The sequence below is a fragment of the Myotis nattereri genome, assembly GCF_964212035.1.
Source record: "Myotis nattereri genome assembly, chromosome: 9".
Lineage (NCBI taxonomy): Eukaryota > Metazoa > Chordata > Mammalia > Chiroptera > Vespertilionidae > Myotis > Myotis nattereri.
In genome coordinates, this window is record NC_138084.1 from 70423558 (window position 1) to 70444283 (window position 20726).

The following is a 20726-nucleotide window of genomic DNA, read 5'->3' on the forward strand; positions in this document are numbered from 1 at the left end:
ATCTTCTAATAAAAGCAATGTGTGGGTAAATAAGACCATGCCTTCTCTAAATTCTTTTACACTTAGTCTATGCCATACCTCTCAGCAACTAATTATTGCTGCATAATTAACTCCTAGAGGGAATAGTAGCTCATATTTGTTTGTATTCCTCATAATATCTAGCATTATACTAATCAAAAGGGCAAGGCAAAAATGATTTTCTACCACAGCTCCAAATTCTAAAAACATGTGTGTGAAAAATATCATCATGACTAATATCATCAGTAAGCACAGCAATCCAAAAGTAGGTCATTACCTCCTACCAAATACGGATTTCATGCTTAAGCCTCTATGTTTCAATGACGAAGCAAATTCAAAACAGCAAAAACTTCCTTTATACCTTTTTCTTGGGTTTTGGCTCCCTTTGGATGATGAATATAAATTTGCAGTTGAAATAATTCAATAATTACTTCTTTTAAGGAATCATTAAGTCTATGTTGAGTCCAAATATAAAGAAAGGTAGGAAGAATTTCATCTCCTAACTCACACACTTTAATTCGAAAGTTAACAGCCAAAGCCTTGAGGAAGATAACAAATGCTGCTAAGATATGATTTAAACCGGCAGAGGTCTGTTCTTGTCTGTGAAAGAAAATAAACACACTCAACTTGGTTTAACAGGGAGAAAAAGACACAAACTGAAGACACTTATGAAGTTGCATGCTGAAATAAAACAATATCTAATTTTCAAATAATAGTTTCGGAACTATTCTCACACACACACACACACACACACACACACACAAATATCAGCAGCACTACATAGCAACAAAAAAAAGTTCTTCTTTGGTGCTAAGTATCACTCCTGTTAGCTCTCTCTGCTTCTGGAACATTGTCTAAAATTACACAAAACTAATTTGTAATACCTACCATTTATAAAATGTTTCACATTAATAAGTGGGTAATACGACACAAATATAAGATACTGATATTTCGCCCTAACTGGTTTGGCTCAGTGGATAGAGCGTTGGCCTGCGGACTGAAGGGTCCCAGGTTTGATTCCCATCAAGGGCATGTACTGTGGTTGCGGGCACATCCCCAAAGGGGGGTGTGCAGGAGGCAGCTGATCGATGTTTCTCTCTCATTGATATTTCTGAATCTCTGTCCCTCTCCCTTCCTCTCTGTAAAAAATCAATAAAATATATTAAAAAAAAAAGATATTGATATTTCCAAAATATACTATTTTATTTTATTCTTATTCTTAAAAATGGGAAAAACAAAACTACTTAGAGGGCATTTAGCTTTCCTGCCATTAGAAAAGCAAGAAAGAGGTCTCACTTAGGAACATCATTTCAAGGTCTGCACGCAGGATATTCAGGAAGTGTCGGATCTAACTAGTACTTCCTTTGGGAATCCACTAGTCCTACTATAATGAGCCAAGTTTTAAAAGTTGGTAGAATTTTTCGTTACTGAATCAAAAACATGGTTTTCAAGATCAAATGGATTTTCAATAAAATACAAAAAGATTAAATTACCTTGCATTCTGAATAGCCTTAGAAAAACAATCCAAAAATTTGGAATTTAATCCATCAGTTTGTGAACAGCATCCTTTAGTCAGGGCATGAATGATTCTAGCCAATAAGACTCTGTTAATGTCTTGTGAAGGATTGAGATATAGCTTGAAGTACACAGAAAACAATTCTTTAAAAAAAAAAAAAAGTATTAGTTATGCTTTTTAAAAAGAAAAGTATCGAATCATTTAACTTAAAGATCACAATTTAAGTTTCAATAATTCCACACAAAAATAAAGGTTTAAATAATACTATTTAAATACAGTGAAAACATTCCATCAATATTTAATTGTATCCTATCTAATAATAGACAAGCATGGTAATTGACCATACCTTCGCTACACCTCCCATTGGCTAATCAGTGCAATATGCAAATTAACCGCCAACAAAGATGGCGGCTAATTTGCATACTGTAGGCAGGGCGGGTCAGCGCCATCCCACTTGCCCCGCCACCATATGGGCCTGCTATTTGCCACCCAGGGCGGTGGGGCGGAACAGCACCATCCTGCCTGCCCTGCCAGCTGTCTGCAACCCGGGGTGGCAGGCGTCCCGTGTGCGACCCAACCCAGGGCAGCTGGACGGGGCAGCAGTAATCAGCCGGCCCGCCCAGGCGTCCCGTGTTCAACCCAACCTGGGGTGGCAGGGCGGGACAGTGTGGCTCCTCTGTCACCCCAGCTTCCTCATCACAGCTCCCTTGGGGGCCTAAGCCTTTAGTCAGACATCCCCTGAGGGCTCCCTGGCTGCCAGAAGGATGTATGACTGCAAGCTTAGGCCTGATCCCTCGGGGAGTGGGCCTAAGTCGACAGGTGGACATCCCCCAAGGGGTCCTGGACTGCAAATGGGCGCAGACCAGGCTGAGTGATCCCCCCCCGCGCCACAGTGCACAAATTTTGTGCACTGGGCCTCTAGTTTTATATAAGTTGCGTTCAAGACAGGAACAACTTAAGCAGCAGAGAACAGAAACACCTTTGAGAGCCAGACTTCAGATAAGCAATTTAACTTCTCTAACCCTATGTTCCTTCATCTAGGCCTAACAAAGCACTTGACACAGTGCACATTCCAGATTTGTTTTGTTTTGTTTTAATGCCGTTGGATTAATAGTAGACAATTTATTTCTCACAGAAATAACAGTAGGGTATGTTCATTTTTGCATAAGTTCCTCAATGTCAAAAGCAAAGTGAAGAGGAACAGGTGAAACAGGTATGAACACTGAGCTATGGAGAGAAACCCCAAGCTTATAATAACTAAGGAAACTTGCCCTAGCTGGTTTGGCTCAGTGGTTAGAGTGTCTGCCTGCAGACTGAAGGGTCCCAGGTTCAATTCCACTCAAGGGCACATGCCTGGGTTGCAGGCTCCATCCCCTGCGGGGGGGGGGGGGGGGGGGCGGGGGTTGCAGAAAGCAGTCAATCAATGATTCTCTCTCATCATTGATGTTTCTGTCTCTCCCTCTCCCTTCCTCTATGAAAACAATAAAAATATATTAAAAAAGAATAAAGTGCAACTCTTTAAAAAATAATAATAATATTAAGCAAACTTGTCCTTTGCTCTGCAGGAAGCCATTAATCATCTCTATCAACATCTCTTTCTCCCAAGGCTCACTATACAAACATATCTAAAAAACAACAGCCTGGAAAAAAAGCAACTCTACCAGGGCTCTAATTATCTCTTTATGGGAAGAACCTGCATTAGCAATCTTGCTTTTCATTGTGTTGGGAGATAGGTCTCAATGCATCTCACATTTCTGCACATCTCATGAGGGGATCGAGCCTGAAACCAGGGAATTGAACTATGATCTCCTAGTTCACAGGTCAATGTTCAAACACTGAAACACACCGTTCGGGCAGGGTTTGTTTGTTTTTCTAGTTTTAGATAGAAGCTCAGATCATTGACTGGAGATCTTTCCTTTATTTAAAGGATTAATATTTTTGAGATATAACTGGCATATTATATTAATTTCAGGTATACAATATGATTGGTGTATTCTGCACAATGATCACCACAGTCAGTCTAGTTAATATCCATCACCACCATAGTTACCAAATGTTTTCCTTGTGATGAGAACTTCTAAGATCTACTTTCTTAGAAACAATAAAATTTATAAACTACTACAATATAAATCTAATAACAATATACAAATTCTATATACCGATAATAACACTGACATCCATAAATCAAAATAGACCTACATAAGTGAAGAAATATATTATTTTCATGGACTGGAAGAGTCTTCAATATTAAGATGTCTCTTTTTCCTAAAATGTTCAATACATTCCATGCAATCCCTATCAAAACCCCAGCAGGATTTTTTGTAGAAATAAAAAAGGTGATTCCAAAATTTATATGGAAATGTTGACTCAGTCCTAAGCCATCTTCTCATCTCACTCTTAAACACTTTCCCTTGACAATCTCATACTAACCATAGCTTCAACCACCACTACTGCCAAATATGTATTTTGAATGTAAACTTCACTTCTTGAGCAGAGTCCTCCTTAGAGAAGCAAGTTTCAGAGAAGGGAGCTAACTAGGAAAATAATTCAACAAAAGGGCCATTACAAGTGGTAGTAGTTTGCTTAAAAATAAAAAAGGATTTCAGAGAATATGCCAAATGATGGAAGCATATTAAAAGAAGGGTTGCCTTCTTTTTTTTCCCACTGAGAACTATGGTTACAAGTAACAATCTAAAATTCAAATCTGCAAATGTCCTAAATACTTAGGGTGGACCACTTTGGTGAGAGACTTGTTGGAGCATACTAGATATTACTGGCCTATTCTCCAAAGGCTGCCACAAGCTTTGTGGAAGGCTGTGCTTGTGATAAAACTAACCTTGTATTCAGAACTACAGCAAAGGATCAGATGATGCCTTAGAAATAAATGCAACAGCTGAGCAGGCTTTTATTCATGTGGGAACAGAAGAGTGTCAGACAGGGCACTGATTAGGTTATAATTTTATGGTTCACATATATCTCATTTTGAAATGATAAACTGACAGTAAACAATAAAGACAAATGTCTTTTAATTTAGTTAGCACAATTTATCTTAAATACTTTTCAATGAAAATACTGAGTTTCTAAATTTTCAGAGGTGATTGTATTGGAAGACTTTGACTTGTGGCTTAAAGTGATCTTATTAGAGCCAAATTCCTTTTTCATTAAACCATTCAGACCCAGAAATGCTTCCACCTTTGAAATCAATAAACTCAAATGTTTCACTCTCTGACCACAGCTTCTTTCCTTTGTGGTCAGTTAGTACCTTTCACTTAACAAACTGTCAACATACGAGGTTCCTTCCTGGTACCCATGACCCTTTAAGACCCAGAAATGTTCCACATTTGAAATTAATAAACTCAAATCTTTCAGTCTCTGACCATAACTTCCTTCCTCTGGGATCTCTCAGTACCTCTCACCTACAAATTGTCAACAACACTAGATTCCTCCCTGCACTCTACTAATCATATAAGTCACACTGGGTCCTACATAACCTATGCTAACACTTTTGATTTCCATTACATTATCAGTGTCCTGCTAATTGCTTAACCCAATGGATACTTATATGTCTTACCATTTCTACAACACTGAAATGTCACACTCCTTTCAACTTGAAACTCTTTTGCTTTCACTTTTATGATATACTCTGTTTCGGTTTTCTTTTTTCTACCTTAATCATGGTTGAGTTTAAGTGTCATTGATAAGTGAACTCACAGCACCCAAATATATCATATTGCATTGTAATTTTGGTTGACTTGTTTTTTTTTCTGCCACTGGTCTAGCAAGTCCTTGAGGCTAGGAGATGGCATCTTTCAATTCTATAATTCCATTTCTGATAGCAGACACCTAATATATTGTCAGTGAAAATAATTTAGGAAGCACATAAGAAATGCAATCTTAGGGTCAAATTCTGTAATCATTTAATTTTATTAAAGTAACGTTAAACTGTGAGGTCATTTAGAGATACAGAAAGACTCTTAACTACTCTTTTGGGGAAATATCATTTCACAAGGAAAAATTCATTAAGAACAAATTTCAAAACATACCTAGCCACTGCTGCTGAGATATTTCACACCAGTATTTTCTCACTGAAAGAATGTCCTTAAGCAGTATATTGCTACAATCGGCTCTATAAATGGCACCATTAGATGAATCTTTCACTGTTTCCATGATATAATTCAAGAGTTCTTGACATTTTAGCCTGGGTGCTCCTATTTGAAAAATAAAATAAACAAATAAATAAACACACATAAATCTTCAGAAAAAATAATTAAGAACACTTGGAATGGCAACTATATAAATATAAATAATTCCTTAAATTACTATTAATTAATCTCCTCACATAGCAGAAATTAGCAAACAATAGTCCATGAGCAAAATTCTGCAAGCCACCTGTTTTTGGAAATAAAATAGCAGAGTTGAGTAGTAGAGACAGAGATTATGTAGCCTAACAATCATTCATTCCATCTTTAATAATTCACTATTTCTGGCATTAGACCTGAAATGATCCAAAGTTTCTTGGTACTTTAAAAAAGTGAATTTATTAGAATAACAAGATTATAAGGAGAGTATTTATTTTGAAAAGCAAAATGACTTCCAAGACCTGTAACAGTATTTATGGCATATAAATATATAAGATTGTAATTTTTACAGTTTTATTTATGAGGTCCTGAATATTCAGCATTAACGGATATATTCTTTTTTTTTTTAATTCTCACTCAAATATATGTTTTTCACTGATAAGAGAGACAGAGAAAAAGGGAGAGGGAGAGAGAGGTAGAGAGAGGGGGAGAGAGGAGAGAGGGAAACAGCAGTCTGTTGCCTACCACATGCACCTGCACGTGCCTGGAGGGATCAAAGCGCAACCTAGGTATGTGCCCGTACCAGGACTCGAACCACAACCAGTGCACCAAAGGGTCCACACTCTAACCAACTGAGCCACACCGGCCAGGAAAGAAATTCTTGAAGGTAAGAGTAAATTTAAAAATTAAGGCTTCCGTCATGCTCCTGGTCATCCTGCCATGGCTCTGTCACAGGGGCTGCCCGGGCAGCATCAGCTGCAAACTCCTTGAAACCTTGTGCTCACTGGGTTTTGCCACATCAACATAATTGATATGGATATCACTGATGTCAGCAACCTCAACTGGCAGTTCTTATTTCAAAAGATCTTCTAGTTTTGAAGATCAAAGGTCCAGGTTGACAAAGACAGTGTACGGCAGTATTACCTGAAAGCGAGTATCACAGCCCATCATGACGGCAACATGAACCCCAACTATGATGTGGAATATTTTTGACAATTTATATTGGTTATGAATGCTTTAGATAGCAGAGCTGCCTGAGACCATATTAATAGGATGTACCTGGCACCTGATGTTCCTCTTATTGAGCATGGAACTGCTGGTTATCTTGGGCAAGTAACCACTATCAAAAAGGGTGTACCTGAGTGTTATGATTGTCATCCCAAACCAACCCAGAAAACTTTTCCCAGCTGTACAATTCATAACACACCTTCAGAACCTATTCTTTGCATCATTTGGGCAAAGTAATTTTCAACCAGTTGTTTGAAAAACAATTAAGTAGTATATACTGACAGAGCTGACACTGAAGCTTCCTGGAAACCAATGGAAGCTGAAGCCAGAGCAGGGCATTGAATGAAGAAGGTGACATTAAACCTATTTCCACAAAGGAAGGAGCTAAATCAACTGAATATAATCCAGTTAAACTTTTCTTTTTCTCTTTTCAATCTTTTTACTGATTTCAGAGAGGAAGGGACAGGGAGATATAGAAACATGGATGAGAGAGAATCACTGATTGGCTGCCTCCAGCACCCCCCACCCCAACTGGGGATGGAGCCCACAACCCCACCATGTGCCCTAACCGGGAATCGTACCGTGACCTCCTGGTTCATAGGTCAACACTCAATTATTGAGCCACACCAGCCGAGCCAGTTAAACTTTTTACCAAGCTTTTTAAAGCTGGTATCAGGTATCTTTTGACAATGGGCAAACTATGGGGAAAAAGGAAATCTCCAGTTCCACTGGACTAGGCTGAAGGACAGAGTCAAAGAAGAGACCAATGTATCAGATTAACAAAATTAATCTGTTAGGTCTAAAAAAACAGCAGGTTCTAGATGTAAAGAGCAATGCACATCTTTTTCAAAGAGCAATGAGACTTTGAGAGTTCATTTAGCAGAAAAAGGGGATTGAGCTGAGCTCATATGGGACAAGGATGACCCACCTGTAATGGATTTTGTCACCTCTGCTGCAAACTTCAGGATGCATATTTTCAGTATGAATATGAAGAGCAGATGTGATATAAAATCAATTGAAGGGGGCATTACTCCACTATCAATTGCTGGGTTAATAGTATTGGAAGGATTGAAGATTTTATCAGGATAAACAGACCAGCACAGACAATGTTGTTTTTTCAATCCTGACCCTAGGATATTTTTTTTTATTGATTTTTTAAATAGAGAGGGAGAGAGCGAGAGAGCAATAGAGAGAAAAACAAAGATGTGAGAAACAAAGAGCAATAGGTGGCCTCCCGTACGCGCCCCAACCAGGATTAAACCTGCAGCTTGTGTGTCTGCTGCCTTGGGTTTATCAATCATATTTACGGTAGGTATACTAAACTATTTCCTTTTATAAAACTCACTTGTAACAGATGTGTAGGTTAAGAGATCTCCACTGTTTGCCAAGGATGAGTACTTTCTAAAATAAAGCTGTTAATGACAATGTTGCTTTTTAATTAAAAAAATTTTGAGCAAATCATATTGATGTCATAACTGAAATTTTATCATATTTTCAATGTTAACAATCTTAAATTTACATACAATATTTTTTAAGCTATGAGTGTGCTCCACAAGACATTATGTATATATGAATATATTCTAGTTTTGAATTTTCTTATGAGATTAGTTATATTCAGAAGTATTAGACTAAGCTAAATTAATATACAGTGATATAACTAGAAAATAATTTTTATGTGAGGTTTGCTTTATAATTTTAGGCACGTGGCCAATAATCAAATGCACAATCATATGTTCCTCTGTTGTAATATCCTGTACAACTCTCTCTTAGAGTCCTTATAACATTTTCTTATCTGTAACATGTTATATGATTACATCCTTATGGAAAGTAATTGATCTCTACACGGAGTGTCCAAATTATTATGACCACCTGACGTTTGTAGGCAAATTAGCTATAATTTCGCGCTGAAGTCGCTAGAGGGCCAGACCATTATAAATAGGGAAGTGGGTTCTTTACCATGACAGAAGTGATATTTTTTCTGAAGTATGGGTAAACAACGCGATTTAACAGCCTTTGAATGTGGGATATATTTGAATGTGAGTGGCCAGATTATTATGACCATCAATACTTCGTTGGGCCACCTTTTGCCTTCAATATTGCAGCGATTCTTCTTGGCATTGATTCCACGAGATGTTGAAAGGTGATGCGAGGAATCTGACACCATGCCTGATGAATAGCACTATCCAGTTCTGTGATATTTGATGGTTGTAGAACCAGCTGCCTGATGGCTCTTTTAACTTCGTCCCACAAATGCTCAATTGGATTGAGATCTGGTGATTGTGGGGGCCACCTAAGCAAGCTAAAGTCTCCCTCATGTTCTTGAAAGCACTCCTGCACAATACGAGCACCGTGGCATGGCGCATTGTCTTGTTGGAAGAAGCCATCTCCATTGGGATACGCCATCAACATGATAGGATGAATTTGATCAGCAATGATACTTAGGTATGTTGTGCTATTCAGACGTTGTTCCACATGAATTAAAGGGCCCAAATCATGCCAGGAAAACATGCCCCAAACCATAACACTGCCCCCACCAGCTTAAAGGGTTGTACTTATGCATGTGGGGTGCATACTTTCATGCTGTTTCCACCAAATTCTCACTCTGCTATCTGCATGATGCAACTGGAAACATGATTCACTGGACCACATGACTTTTTCCTAGTGCTCGACCGTCCAATCCTTGTGTTCCTGTGCGAATTGGAGACGTTTTATCTTGGTAACTGCAGACAGCAAAGGTGTTCGAATAGGCCTTCGGCTTCCATATCCCATATGATGCAGTGTATGGCTAATTTGCCTACAAACGTCAGGTGGTCATAATAATCTGGCACTCAGTGTGTGTGTGTGTGTGTGTGTGTGTGTGTGTGTGTGTGTGTGTGTGATATATATATAGATATATATATATATATATCTATATATATATATGTATATATCCCACGTTCAAAGACTATTAAATCGTGTTGTTTACACATATCTTTTACTGTCGTGGTAAACAACCTGCTTCCCTATTTATAATGGTCTGGCCCTCTAGCAACTTCAGCGCGAAATTATAGTTAATTTGCCTACAAACATCAGGTGGTCATAATAATCTGGCCACTTGGTATATATCCCAACATATAGCCCAGTGACTGTCCAACAGTAGAAGTTAATAAACATTTGTTAAATCCTATATAATAAAAGGGTAATATGCAAAGCAACCAAAAGGTGGAACAACCGGTCGTTATGAAGCTCACTGACAACCAGGGGGTAGATGCTCAACGCAGGAGCTGTCCCCTGGGGATCACTGTGCTCCCACAGGGGGAGCACCGCTCAGACACAAGCCAGGATGAATGCTGGTGAGCAGAGCAGCGCTGGCAGGAGCCTCTCCTGAACAGCAGCGCTAAGGATGTCCAACTGCAGCTTAGGCCTGCAGGGAGTGGGCCTAAGCCATCAGTCGGACATCCCCCAAGGGCTCCCGGACTGCTAAAGGGCACAGGCTGTGCTAAGGGATCCTCCCCCTACCCGAGTGCACGAATGTCATGCACTGGACTCTAGTAACTATGTAAGTTAGTATCAGAATGAAGTCATAATTCCTTATGGCCTTAATCCCAATGTATTTCCTTCCTCTATAAAATTTGACAAGTGTTTCAAAAATTAAGCTGACAGCCCTACCTGGTTTGGCTCAGTGGATAGAGCAGTGGATAGATCATTCGCCTGCAGAATGAAGGGTCCTGGGTTTGATTCTGGTCAAGGGCACATGACCGGGTTGGGGGATCGATCCCCAGTAGGGGGCATGCAGGAGGCAGCCAATCAATGATTCTCTCCTATCATTGATGTTTCTAACTCTCTCTCCCTCTCTCTTCCTCTCTGAAATCAATAAACATATATATGTACATATATATTATGCTGACTTTCTTTTTGAATGAACTTACCTCAAAAGGACGCCTAAGCTGGCTGCATTGGTTTTTTTAGGAACCTCATGGAACTTAACATTTTTCACAGTGGGATTTTCTATTCTCTAGAATGTCTATACTTTGTACAGAAGTTGACAAATGCCTACATTGAGGAATGAACAATATTTGCTTACTGGTTACTTCCCAGATGCCTCTTTTCTCCTAATCTCTGATTCTTTCACTGTACCTTGTATACCAATGCCAAGCAGGTCTGGCAAAGTCTGGACCTGTGTTTAAATTCCCATCAACCCTCCCAACATTTGAAAAAACAAAGAAGTGAGATGGCACGATAATAATGCCCTGGTTCTTCCTTCAAGGTTAAAGATGTTCAAGATACAAAGTCAAACCTGCAGAAAAAGAAAAACTTAAAGAAAAACACCACTTTTCAACCAACTGAGCCACACTGGCCAGCCTGGGCTTTTCTGATTCTTAAACTAAACTTGGTATCATAAAGCTGTCCTTATCTATGAAGATTAAACAAAGTCTGACCCCAAGAATCCCTAAACAAACACTGATTCTAGTTTTTCATGATTATATAAAGCTCCTTTCCTTACATAAGTCTACTAGGACCCTGCATTTTGGTTCAAAAATATCAACTATTCAGAGTATCAACTGTACAAGCTCAATGGGAGAGATGTGGCTCATCAGCAGAAACAAAATTTGGGGTTTTTTTTAATCAATAGTAAGTACACTGTTACTTAAAAGTGTGGGTTTTGCCCCGCTGGCATGGCTCAATGATAGAGCATTGACCTATGAACTAGAAGGTCACAGTTCAATTCCAGGTCAGGACACATGCTTGAGTTGTGGGCTCAATACCCAGTGGGGGGCATGCAGGAGACAGCCGATCAATGATTCTCTCTCATTATTAATACTTCTATCTCTTTCACTCTCTGAAATCAATAAAAATATGTATATTTTTAAAAAGAGTGTGAGTTTTTATTACCAAGAAAGCAAAGTGATCTTAGCATTAGTAAAAGTATACACCAAAGGATGTCAAGTCCTGCTCTACTCTGTACCAATTAGAGCATAACATTGGGTCCCACAATTTAAGAGAGGTAGAATTAAACTGAAGAATATTCAGAAGAAAGTGATACTCATATGCACTGAAGGAAGTAGGTCTGTTTAGCACAGAAAAGAAGACTTAGGGGAAATATCTAGGCTAACTTCAAATATCTTAAAGAAGCAATCCAAGAAGAATAGCTGTTGAAATAATTTTTAATCCTTTTAACCCTGAGATGTTGATATCATTTCATGTTTACATAAATTCCTCCAAATATTTAAAACTATATTCAAAATCATTATATGTGCTAGAAATTAGAGTTAGCACTCAACTTTTATCTCACCATATTCATACCAAACTCATGCAACAATTGCCTATGAAGCCAATTATTTATAATAAATAACATAGCACTTACTTTTATTTGCACATTTGATGAAATATTTAACCAAGCTACTGATTTCTTGCATTTTTTTCTGCCTTGTGGCTTGTGTTGAGGCAGAAACATTTGGTCTTGCTGTTTTTAGACATTCTGTTTCTTTCTGAATATATTTCTGTAAAAATCTTCAGGAAAAAAAATGGAATTTCAGAAACTCATTAAATACTTAAATTATTATAATAGCTTCAAAAAGTTCTTCATGCCATCATAAAGAACATCTTATAAATCATAGTTTCAATCAATGTACCAACTAAATGATATAAATTTCTTTTTCAATGCCTTAGCCCCAGAATACCAATTTAGAATCTGGTCTGCTCTTATTCTCTAACCTTCATGATTTTCTATTGTTTTACTTACTGCCTGCTTTCTTATTTTATCACTACTGGCCCAGTGCACGGATTTTTGCACATTGAAAGGAAATTAATTAGAAGAAATATTTTAATATCGCTATTCGTCCTTTCTCTGTAATAGAAATGTCAACCAAATTCATGATCTACGACAGATCGAAACACATGCGTGTGAGTGGCGCTAGCAAGAGTTTTATGTATCTCACACACGCGCGCGTCAACTTAGCCTTTTATATGTATAGAATAAACTTGCTTAATTAGACCTGCTTTCTCATGTAGCTAAACTTTTTCCAGCCCAGTGAAGCACTCCAACTTCTCTTTCAAATAATGGTCAACAACACAGCATTAAACATCAACACAAAGCAGAGTATTATTGTAGATCACGCAGGGAGAACAAAGGGTAAAATATTTAACTGCAGCAGAACTTCATAACTGCAAATTGTCTTAATGCATCAATTCTCTTTGAAGTCCAGCAACCAATTAATTATAGCTTTCCAATTATATGCCTGAATTTTATTTAACTGCATTCATATATAATTATCCTAAAATTCCTTTCACTTTTCTATTATAATTTAACATCTGGTAGTTTCTTAAAGTAATATTTAAAGGTGTCAAAGTAATAATAATGCACTTGTCATAATTTGACCTTACTCTCTAATTTAAAACAGTCTTATGAACTAACTGATATGAAAGGAATTCTCTCTATTCTTGAATGAAATATGCATAAGACATTTTACTGAAAAAATGATTTAAAATTAATTGTCTCTATATAAACATCTATTAAAAATTATGTTTCAGCCCTGGCTGGTTCGGCTCAGTGGATAGAGTGTCAGCCTGCAGACAGAAAAGTCCCAAGTTTTGTTCTGGTCAAGGGCACATGCCCGGGTTGTGGGCTCGATCCCCAGTAGGGGGCATGCAGGAGGCAGCAATCAATGATTCTTTTTCTCCCTCTCCCTTCTTCTCTGAAATCAATAATAATATATAATTTTTAAAATTATGTTTTAAATAAATATTAAGTGCCAACTTCATATGCAAGGCACAATGTTATACAGGAGACAAAGAGAAATAAAATCTAAATATAGACCCCAAAAAATCACAACAGAAATAAAAATAAAAAACAAATACAGTAAAAATATTAGAGCCTGGCTGGAATGGCTCAGTGGTTGAGCACTGACCTATGAACCAGGAGGTCACAGTTTAATTCCCGGTCAGAGCACATGCCCAGGTTGCAGGCTCGATCTCCAGTAGGGGGCATGATGCAGGAGGCAGCCGATCAATGATTCTCTCTTATCATTGATGTTTCTATCTCTCTCTCCCTCTCCCTTCCTCTCTGAAATCAATAAAAATACATTTTTTAAAATTAGAATAAAATACCTAAAAACAGCATCCCAATTCAAATATTTTCCTTGTTTGGAATCTGAATGTCGATCTAAATGTTGAACAGTTTCAGGATCCCGAATCAGTTGCTTAAATTTCTCAACTTCTTTCTGAAAATGAAAAAACACGCACAATAATGGGTTACCAATCACACACTTGTTTCAAGCAAAGACTGAATTTAAGTAATTTACTACCCTTCGTTCCGTAGCTCTATCATGTTCTAGTTGACGGCAGCAAATAAGCAGATCATTAAGCGCTAGACTCATGGTTCAGGATTTCAGAAAACACATCACTGTAAAAACAATACATACATACAATTATTTCAGGCCGTGTCATTAACATACAGTTAGAGCAACAACTACAGACATATTGTGATCAAGGGCAGGATGGTTTTTCTTAACATTTCCATACTTAGATGAGGTTTTCTTAGTATATACCACAACAAAGCTTCAACATGCAATGTGTACTTTGTGTGCAGTAGCAAGATAAAAATATGAAAGTTATAATTTATTTTTCTGAGACCTCTTCTAAGAAACACGACATTTAAACTGAAACACAGCCCTAACCGGTTTGGCTCAGGGGATGGAGCGTTGGCCTGCGTACTGAAAGGTCACAGGTTCGATTCCAGTCAAGGGCATGTACCTTGGTTGCGGGCACATCCCCAGTAGGAGATGTGCAGGAGGCAGCTGATCGATGTTTCTCTCTCATCGATGTTTCTAACTCTCTATCCCTTTCCCTTCCTCTCTGTAAAAAAATCGATAAAGTATATTTTTAAAAAAATAAATAAATAAAAATAAATCGAAACACAAAAATGAATGGAAGACAGCCAGGCAAAAAGTAAGGAAAGGAGCACTTAAGGATTTAACACTGACCATCTGAACTATTTAAAAGCACCCTTTCCTATGTGTAATGACATCATATAGCTGAGCCAAAAACATAAATTGCTTATGTTTTGGGATTGAAATGCAGAAGGTTATCAGAGCTAGAAAGCCCTGCATAGCATTTCTATCTTAATTGGCTTTATGATTCTCATTTAATACATAAAAACAGGAGGAAAATGATATTCTTGTTTTAAAAGGAAATGATGGAAATGATAAGCCATAATGATATCCTTTGCAAATGTCAAAGATTAACTATATTTTACTGTGCCTTAATACCACTGCAGTAGCTCTCCTCCTTTGGTAATCAAACTTTCCTTTGGTAACCTTCGAAAACATCTTCTAAGAAAAACATTTTAGTATTTGAGTCTTTTTATAAAAAAGGCTCATTTCTGTTACACAATGTTAATAAACAAAGAAAAACATACACATTACGTCTATGATATCTACACGTACATATATATCGCAAGAGAAAAAAACTGGGAAAAGTCCTTTTCCCATCCATCCACGTATGTTCTACTCAATCTTTCAGGATCAAGTATGTTTATCGGGCCATGTTTAATCTCACAGAATCTTAAAAGTGGCAGGAAATGAGAGATCATGTCCCATCTTCCTTCAAAGGAAGAAATCCCTCCTAAAATGTTATTGTCCTTTCTTCAAACACTTGCAGTGAAGGCAAACTACCTAATAAGACTTCAAAGTTAACCGGCAGATACCTCTAATTCCCTTCTCCATTAGTATTCATTGGTTGTTCTGACCCCTTCAACACCATTACAAACTCTGCTGTGGGTTACAGGATGTTACTTACTTATAGTATTTTTCATTTGACTATATACTTGTTCAGAACAGAACTGTAATTTTTGTTTTTCCATCCCCTATAGTTGTATCTAGGACTCTTCCCCCTTCTTGTCAATCTTAAAGTCCTCTTGATTGGCCAGTAAGAAAAATAAAACACCTTAGCAAAATATTCAAATAACCATAAAAGTAGGCACCATTATTTCTAAATATACTAAAGATGTTATTTATAATGTGAAAAAAAAAATGCATGTTTCCTAAACATGTGACACATCCAAGAAGAGGCAACTCTAAACTTGTTTAAGCTGTGGCTTTTCTGAACTTGTTTTTTCTCTTCTTCAGTTTCTCAAAGATTGATTACTTTTAAGAAAATGAAACAGTTCAGTATTACCTACATAAACAGGAAATGTTACTCACTGATACATGAAACTGTATTTATTGGGCAACTGCTGTGTCCAAGGTACTATATTAGGAGAGTCTAGATTTATAATGAACCAAACAGACACAAATCCTACCCTCGCTGAGTCATAACTAGTGGGAGAGAGTGACAATAAACAAGTACACTAATAAATCAATGCATAATTCCAAACTGTGATATGACTCAAAGGAAACAAACACACAATAAGAGGAATATATTTATAAAAGCCTAAGTGACCAGCCGACCATTCGACAGTCCAACCGGTAGCTATGATGTGCACTGACCACCAGGGGGGCAGATGCTCGACGCAGGATTAGAAACCACAGGCATGGAAACATGGAACAGACTGATGAATCTCAGAGGGTAGGGGGAGGGAGGAGGGTGGGAAGAGATTAACCAAAGATCTTATATGCATACTAAAGGCCCAGTGCATGGATTCGTGCACCGGTGGGGTCCCTCAGCCTGACCTGCGCCCTTTCGCAATCGGGACCCCTCGGGGGATGTCAGAGAGCTGGTTTTGGCCCAATCCCCGCAGGCCGGGCCAAGGGGCCCCACCAGTGCATGAATCTGTGCACCGGGTCTCTAGTTTTTTTATACACTATTAGGAAACATGTCTCAGAGGAGGTTACAAAAAAGCCAAGATCTGAATGAACTTGCGCTAATCACAGAAAGAGCTGGAGGACAGAGATATTAGGGGAAAAGACTAGTCTAAGGGTCCTAAGATGGAAAAAGCAACCAAAAGAACCAGAGAGTAATCAGCTACAATAAGAGCGTCATCCGTTAAAGCTGAATTCAACCAAGGCATTAATCCAGAACAATCTAGCTTCCATTCCCAACATGCAACTAAATGATCTCTATTTCCTAAGTAACAGCCTCTGGATCAGCAAACCCAGTGCTGACCCCTTGGCAGAATTTGACAATCATGACAAATCCCATCTCTTGAATGTGATCCAGCCCTTGGGATGCCATTCTCTTGTAAGTGGTAAGAGTGTGGACTCTGTACTCAGACTGTACCGGTGCTACTGTTTATAAGCGGTAGAACCTTGGGCAAGGTAGCTACTCTCTCTTCACCTCAGCTTTCTCAATGATAAAATGAAAAAAAGCAATAATGCATACTAGAGCCTACTTCAAAGCGGCACTGTGAGGATTCATGTACCGGTCCAACAGTGCGTGGAACACAGCAAAGGCTCAATAAACTACCGTTAGCAATTACCCTTTCTGTTTCGTCAGTCCATTGTGATGGTTCTTCTCCCACCCACACCCGAAAGAACATCCTTGTTTCCTGACTTCTCCCTGATTTTAACCCAGTGGGATCTCATCCATTCCTACGACTTCGACATGTCGACAATGCCCACATTTAATTTCCTTTAATACCAGACCTCACTTTGGAGCTTCAGGCACCGTCTGCACTTTGCGCCTTGACACGCATGTTTGCCTTCTGTACAGAAAGCTCCCACCACCCTCCGGGGCAATTCAACACTGGGAGGGCTCGGGCCCAAACTGAATTGATCTGTTTGCAGAGAAGCTCATTCACCCCTCTGCTACCACCGTGCTCTTCTGCCACATTTTCATCCTGAATTTAAGTCTTTTTACTTAATCGGAACCGGGTCAAAACCGCAGCGGACGCTCTAGAATGCTCACCACAGGAAAGGACGGTCACGAGGAAGGCAGGAGCGCGTGGCCACTCCGCTGCCGGCCAGAGGGCGGACCCCAGCGGGGTGACGAGTCCAGAGCCCAGGCTCTTCGCCACGCGACTGCGGTTTACTCTGCAACAGATGCTCGCTGATTACAAATAATTGCCAGAGGGGGAGAAAGTCGATCAGTCAAGTCATCTAGTTAAATCTGGGGGCACTGAGAGGAAGGTTCGTGGCTAAATCTGCTGCGGGAGAGAATGGCGAGGACGGGAGCCCCGGAAAGAGGTGCAGAGAGGGAAAGGGGTGCAGTGAGGGAAAGGGGTGCAGAGAGGGAAAGGGGTGCAGAGAGGGCCGTCCGGGGCCCAGGGCAGGCGGCTCGGACGACTCGATTCCCCGACAGCCCGGCTCCCGCGCCACCACCGCTGGACTCCGACAGCCCAAAGGCAATCTCCTGCGGGGACGGTGGCTGCAGCCCAAATCGCCGCTTTCAAGTCGCCTCAGCCCGCGGCCGCAGAGACTGGAGTCCGCTATCCGCGCACCATTCCCGCTTCCGGTTCAAACCCGGCGTGACAGCGCAGCCTTCGTCCCGCGAGGAAGTGAGGCTGCCCCGGCGCCCGGGCCCGTCTGCCCATGCGCGTCAGCATCCCTCGCCCTCCGCGGCTGGGCCTCGCTCCCCCAAAACACTGGGCACGTCCGCGGAGGCGCCTGCGCCGTGCCCACCAATGGCGTGCGTCCTGGCCTCTGCGGCTCTCCCGGCGGCTGCGGCTCCTGGGCCGGCACCACGCCTCCTCGGCCCCTTTAACCCCACCCCTCCCAATCAGAGGGAGGAAATGACGACAGTTTCCAGGAGCACGGAGGCGGGTTTCTTTTCGGCGCCTTTCTTTCTCTCGCGGAGGCGATTGGCTGGCGTGGAGCGAAAGAGGCGGGACGAGTTGCCGCGGGTTCAGTGCCGCCACTGGAACCGGGAGATGCGGCGCAGCGGCTGTCGCTGTGTCGGCTTTTACCCGAGGCTTGTCTCCTATTGCGGTTCCTTCTGCGGCTTCGATTATGCTGTTACCTTCGGACGTAGCCCGGCTGGTGTTGGGTGAGCTCGGCCGCGGGAGGGCGGGCGGGAGGGAGGGATATGGGACCAGCTACGCCGGACGGAAAGACCTTTGGGGCCAAAGGTTTCCCCGGGTGGGGAAGCTCTGGGGTTCTGCCTCCCCGCCGACTCCTGCAGCCCGGCGCCGGCGGCGCTTCCTCCGCCGGGGGCTCGGCAGGTTTCGCCTCTTTGTGCGTGGATGCGCCTCTCCCCGGGGCTGCGGGGCGCGGGGCGCGGGAGGGGAGCGCGGGGGGGAACACCTGAGGCCGGGGCCGCGGGCAGGGCGGGCCTGCACACCTCGCCGGGACCCCGAGGGCGAGTGGTCTACGTGACGGATGGACGGACGGCTGCGTGTTTTCCAGCCTTGGGTGCGCTTTTCCCTGGTCAGGGCTTGGACCAAAAGAGGAAAAAAAAAAACACAAAAACACCAGGACTTCCCCAGCCGCCCAGCTTGGTGGAAAGACCTTCCTGACGCCCTTCTCGTCACTCGCTTTGACGGCTGCGAGTTTGGGCCGAATGGGGTGTTCTCTCTCCCTCCACCCGCCGCAATTAGTCGGTCCGGTCTAGAGGTTTCAAATGTCAGTTGCATATTTTGAAACAGAAGCAATGCCTTTTTGGGGGACCGGTGGGGGATGGAGGGGACTAGCAAGAAACTTCACATGGGAAATGACTTTCAGTTGACTTTTCTGAGTCCTGGTGAGTTTTTCCTCCATTCGCGGCGGCTTTAGTTCCTCGGGGCAGTGGTCTGGGTGTCCTGTCTGGGTGGGAAACAGGTGTTGTTGTTGCATGTGCCCCGGAAGAATAAAGAGGGTTGTACGGCTGGGGACGAGAGCCCCATTAAACTCAGAACGCGAGCCAATGATTTGCAGACATCGTGTTCGACATCCCTGGAAGTTAAATGGTAAACATCTGCGATGAAGCTTCCCATAGTGTCTACAGTCATTCCTACCGACCGATGTTTTATTGGTAGGAAAACGCATCTGTCTTGTTTCTTTTTAAAATACCCAGCTCTTGTCCAAAGAAATGGTGTTTTGTGCACGGGCTTGTGATAGACACATTTGGCAGGAAATATTAGAGTGTAGTGGTTCCATCATCCATTTTTTTTGATTAACTTCATGGCTTAAGTTTAAACGGATATTTTTGTTAATGTTTGGCTAATCTTTTGCCCACTTAACCAGAAGTGAGTATCAGTCGTTAACCCACATCTATATCTTGTATGTATGAGAAAAAGCTGTCTTGTAATTGTTCTATTAGACTTGCATGTGATCCAGTCCAAAGTAGACTTTCACATTGTTTATGATCACATTGACATTTTTTTCCCCCCTCCATGAAGTGTTTACTTGAGAATTTTTGAGTTTGGGCAGTTTGGTAATCCAGTAACCGCAGTCTTCAACAGGATTTCTTGACCTGGCATTGTTGACATTTTGGGCCAGATAATTATTTATGGAGAACTGTCCTGTGCATTGTGGGATGTTCAGCAGCATCCACCGCCTCTATCCTTTCATGCCAGTAGGGCTCCACTCACCCTCTGTCCAGTTGTGACAACAGAAAGTGTCTCCAGATATTGACAGTATGTTCCCTGTAGGGCAAAAAATCACTCTCAATTAAGAACCACTGGTTTTACAAAAGCAATTTGATTTTCTAAGTGGAATAATTTACACCAACTTGTGAGTCTTTATTCTCCACAAACCAGCTGATCTGCTTTCTTTCTACTGTTTTCAGTGCTCTCCAGTCATCGTTTGGTGTCCTAAACTAGTTCTTTGTCTTTCGCATTCCATTTTGATTGCCACCTATCCTAGCAATATGCCTCCTCCTACTTCTCTTTTGGGTTTTTGTCCTTGCTTCTCAGATAGTCTTGCCATTCATCTTTACTGTTACAAAACAAAATCTGCCTAAAGCATTCGCACTACACCTCCTATTAAAGTTGAAACAACTGTGCAGTTACCAAAAATTTCAAGTTGTACAAAAGAATATGTAATAAATCTTCCCGC

At 40.9% G+C, this 20726-nt stretch overlaps 2 protein-coding genes across 2 annotated transcripts in view; one reads left to right on the top strand and one right to left on the bottom strand.

Moving 5' to 3' along the window:
- The window catches only part of ATM (ATM serine/threonine kinase), a 131839-nt gene extending 113117 nt beyond the window's left edge, over positions 1-18722 (bottom strand). Inside the window, exons 1-7 of the mRNA XM_081098784.1 lie at positions 17662-18722; positions 14124-14221; positions 13927-14039; positions 12185-12330; positions 5578-5742; positions 1512-1677; positions 380-618 (exon numbers count right to left, since the gene is read on the bottom strand). Coding sequence (XP_080954910.1) covers positions 380-618; positions 1512-1677; positions 5578-5742; positions 12185-12330; positions 13927-14039; positions 14124-14195 — 901 coding nt within the window. The 5' untranslated portion in view covers positions 14196-14221; positions 17662-18722. The remainder of the gene's footprint in view (positions 1-379; positions 619-1511; positions 1678-5577; positions 5743-12184; positions 12331-13926; positions 14040-14123; positions 14222-17661) is intronic.
- Positions 18585-20726, top strand: part of NPAT (nuclear protein, coactivator of histone transcription) — a 57878-nt gene continuing 55736 nt past the window's right edge. The window contains exon 1 of the mRNA XM_081098782.1: positions 18585-18738. Coding sequence (XP_080954908.1) covers positions 18702-18738 — 37 coding nt within the window. The 5' untranslated portion in view covers positions 18585-18701. The remainder of the gene's footprint in view (positions 18739-20726) is intronic.